Below are 2326 nucleotides of genomic sequence, written 5' to 3'. Positions count from 1 at the left end.
CAGACCCCTTCCTCCACTCCACAGGGGCCGCCTTGCTCAGCTCACAGAGCAGCGTGGCTGTGGCCCCTTCCGTGGCCTCTTCCTTCCTCAGGCCCTTGGTGAACTTGGGGGGCAGGGCTGGGGAGGGTCAAGGTGAGACAGAGCACCTCAGACTGGGGAATATGAGGAGTCCAGATGTGGGCATTCAACAAAGAAACACATTCTGGAGCAAATTAGGAATCAAAGCCTGGACACTCAGACAGGTGGGAGAATCAGTGTGTAGGAGCAGAGGACAGACTGACCTAAACTCATCTGCATGCAGGCCAGCAAGTAGACAGAGGAGTTGGCATCCTCAGCGGACCTCAGGACATGGACACACATGCAGAAACGGCCCCAGCGCCCACAGGGGACACCTTCCAGCATCTCCCATGGCCCGTCCTGCCTCAGACTAGCCTGATACCAGATTCAAGGGCCCCGGTCCTTCCTCTATTCCACACACCCCAAGTTGCCCCACTCAGATCACACCATGGTCATGGGCCCCTCAGTGGCTCCCTATATTGTGGTGCTTTTGTGATCCTGGCAGATACAGCTGAGGAAGGAGACATGAAACAGGCCCCCTGAACTCTCCACAGGAGCAAGGACCACCCAGCTGAGGGAAACAGGAGCTGCCCTCCTCCTGGCCTGTCACCTTCAGCAAGTGTCCTTGAGACCCACACTTCTAGAACCGGCTCTCTTGGGCCCCCTGCCCACGCCCCATGAGGTCACCCAGTACCTCCTTGGCAAAGATGTGGTGCCTGTTCACACGGCTCGAGTGGCAAGGGGCCTGGCCTTGCTCCTGGGACCACTCCAGGATGCAGTGGGCGGCCTCATCCTGCCCTGTCCCATCTGCTTCCCTGCAGGAAGTGACCAGGCCCCCAAAAGGACCCCTGAGGACCCCAGCCCCAGCCCAGGGAGCCACCAGCCACACCATGGCCAGGGCCTGTGCATCCCCAAGGGTCTTGGGACCCTCACAACACTGCACAAGGCCCCTCTCCCTTCGCCTGCCCAGGCCTCAGGACCTTTGTGAATGGGGGTGGTCAGGCCTGGGAGGGTCAAACAGACACAGACCATGAGCTCAAGCCAGAAGAGAACGAACAACCACAGACACAAAGTTGGCAACATGGCTGCCTATCGGAGGCAAGGTCCCTGGGGATGGCGGACAGGACACCCCCTAGGAGGCAGCTCCACTGCACAGGGACCCCCCCACCTGCCTCCTCCAGCCCCGCCCCCACAGGACATGGCCCTGTCATCCCTGATCCCCGGACCAGCCCTCCTCCTCCAGCTGACACAACCCTGCCCTTCCCTGTGCATCCTGTTCCACCCCAGCCTGACATACCCCACTGGACCCTCCTACGGCTGCTGTGAGCACAGCCAACCCACCTGCCAGTCACCCCACGTGGACCCCCACCCAACATGGAGACTCACCTGCCTTCCTGGGTCAGGCACTCCTGACCTTCCCTTCCTTCTACACCCAAACCTCACCTCCCACCTCAGCTTGTCACATAACCCCAACATCGAGTCACCACCATACCCACCTCACCTCACCTCCTCACCCATCTCACCTTGCCTCAGCTCTTCACCCACCTCACCTCACCTCCTCACCCACCTCACTCCACACCCACCTCGCCTCAGCTCCTCAACCACCTCACTTCTCACCATCCTCACCCACCTCACCTCACCTCCACACCCACCTCACCTCACCTTACCTTCCTCATCCACCTCATCTCACCTCCACATCCATCTCCCCTCACCTCCACATCCACCTCGCCTCACCTTACCTTCCACACCCACCTCACCTCACCTTCCTCACCCACCTCACCTCACCTCCACACCCAACTCACCTCACCTCAACCTTTGTACATACCTCAACAACCTTGTCTCCAGATCCAACAAGCCTCTACTTCATCTCCATACCTAGACTTTACTTCCACCCACACTTCACCCCCTAAAGCTCTCCCATGGCCCTGCATGTGTGTCCTGGCTCTCCTCCTTAATCAGCCTCCTGGTAACCCTGTCTCGAATGCCAAGCTTCAATCTACTTCCTAGTTCCTCCTCTGGCACACTCACTTCAGAGGCCTCAAGAAGGCTGTAATTGTGTTTGTACTGAGGGATGCCCCTTGAGGGCAGGAAGGGCCTTGTTCTCCACAGTTTATCCAATATGAGCATCACTCAAGGAGGTCCTAGAGATTCATGCTGCAGGATGCAGGAGACACACAGAAAAGCACAAGGACCATGCAGTGACCAGGGCAGAGCAACAGGACATGACACAGCTTTGGGACATGGAGACATTGCTCCACATGGCCACACA

General features: G+C 58.5%; 1 protein-coding gene across 1 annotated transcript in view; it reads right to left on the bottom strand.

Moving 5' to 3' along the window:
* The window catches only part of OBSCN (obscurin, cytoskeletal calmodulin and titin-interacting RhoGEF), a 132354-nt gene that overhangs the window by 62536 nt on the left and 67492 nt on the right, over positions 1–2326 (bottom strand). Inside the window, exon 33 of the mRNA XM_035029912.1 lies at positions 23–117. Within this exon, the coding sequence (XP_034885803.1) occupies positions 23–117 (95 nt within the window). The remainder of the gene's footprint in view (positions 1–22; positions 118–2326) is intronic.

Source organism: Mirounga leonina, unplaced genomic scaffold (genome assembly GCF_011800145.1).
Source record: "Mirounga leonina isolate KUSES-001 unplaced genomic scaffold, KU_Mleo_1.0 Mir_347, whole genome shotgun sequence".
Lineage (NCBI taxonomy): Eukaryota > Metazoa > Chordata > Mammalia > Carnivora > Phocidae > Mirounga > Mirounga leonina.
This window is presented reverse-complemented; position numbering and strand designations above follow the sequence as displayed.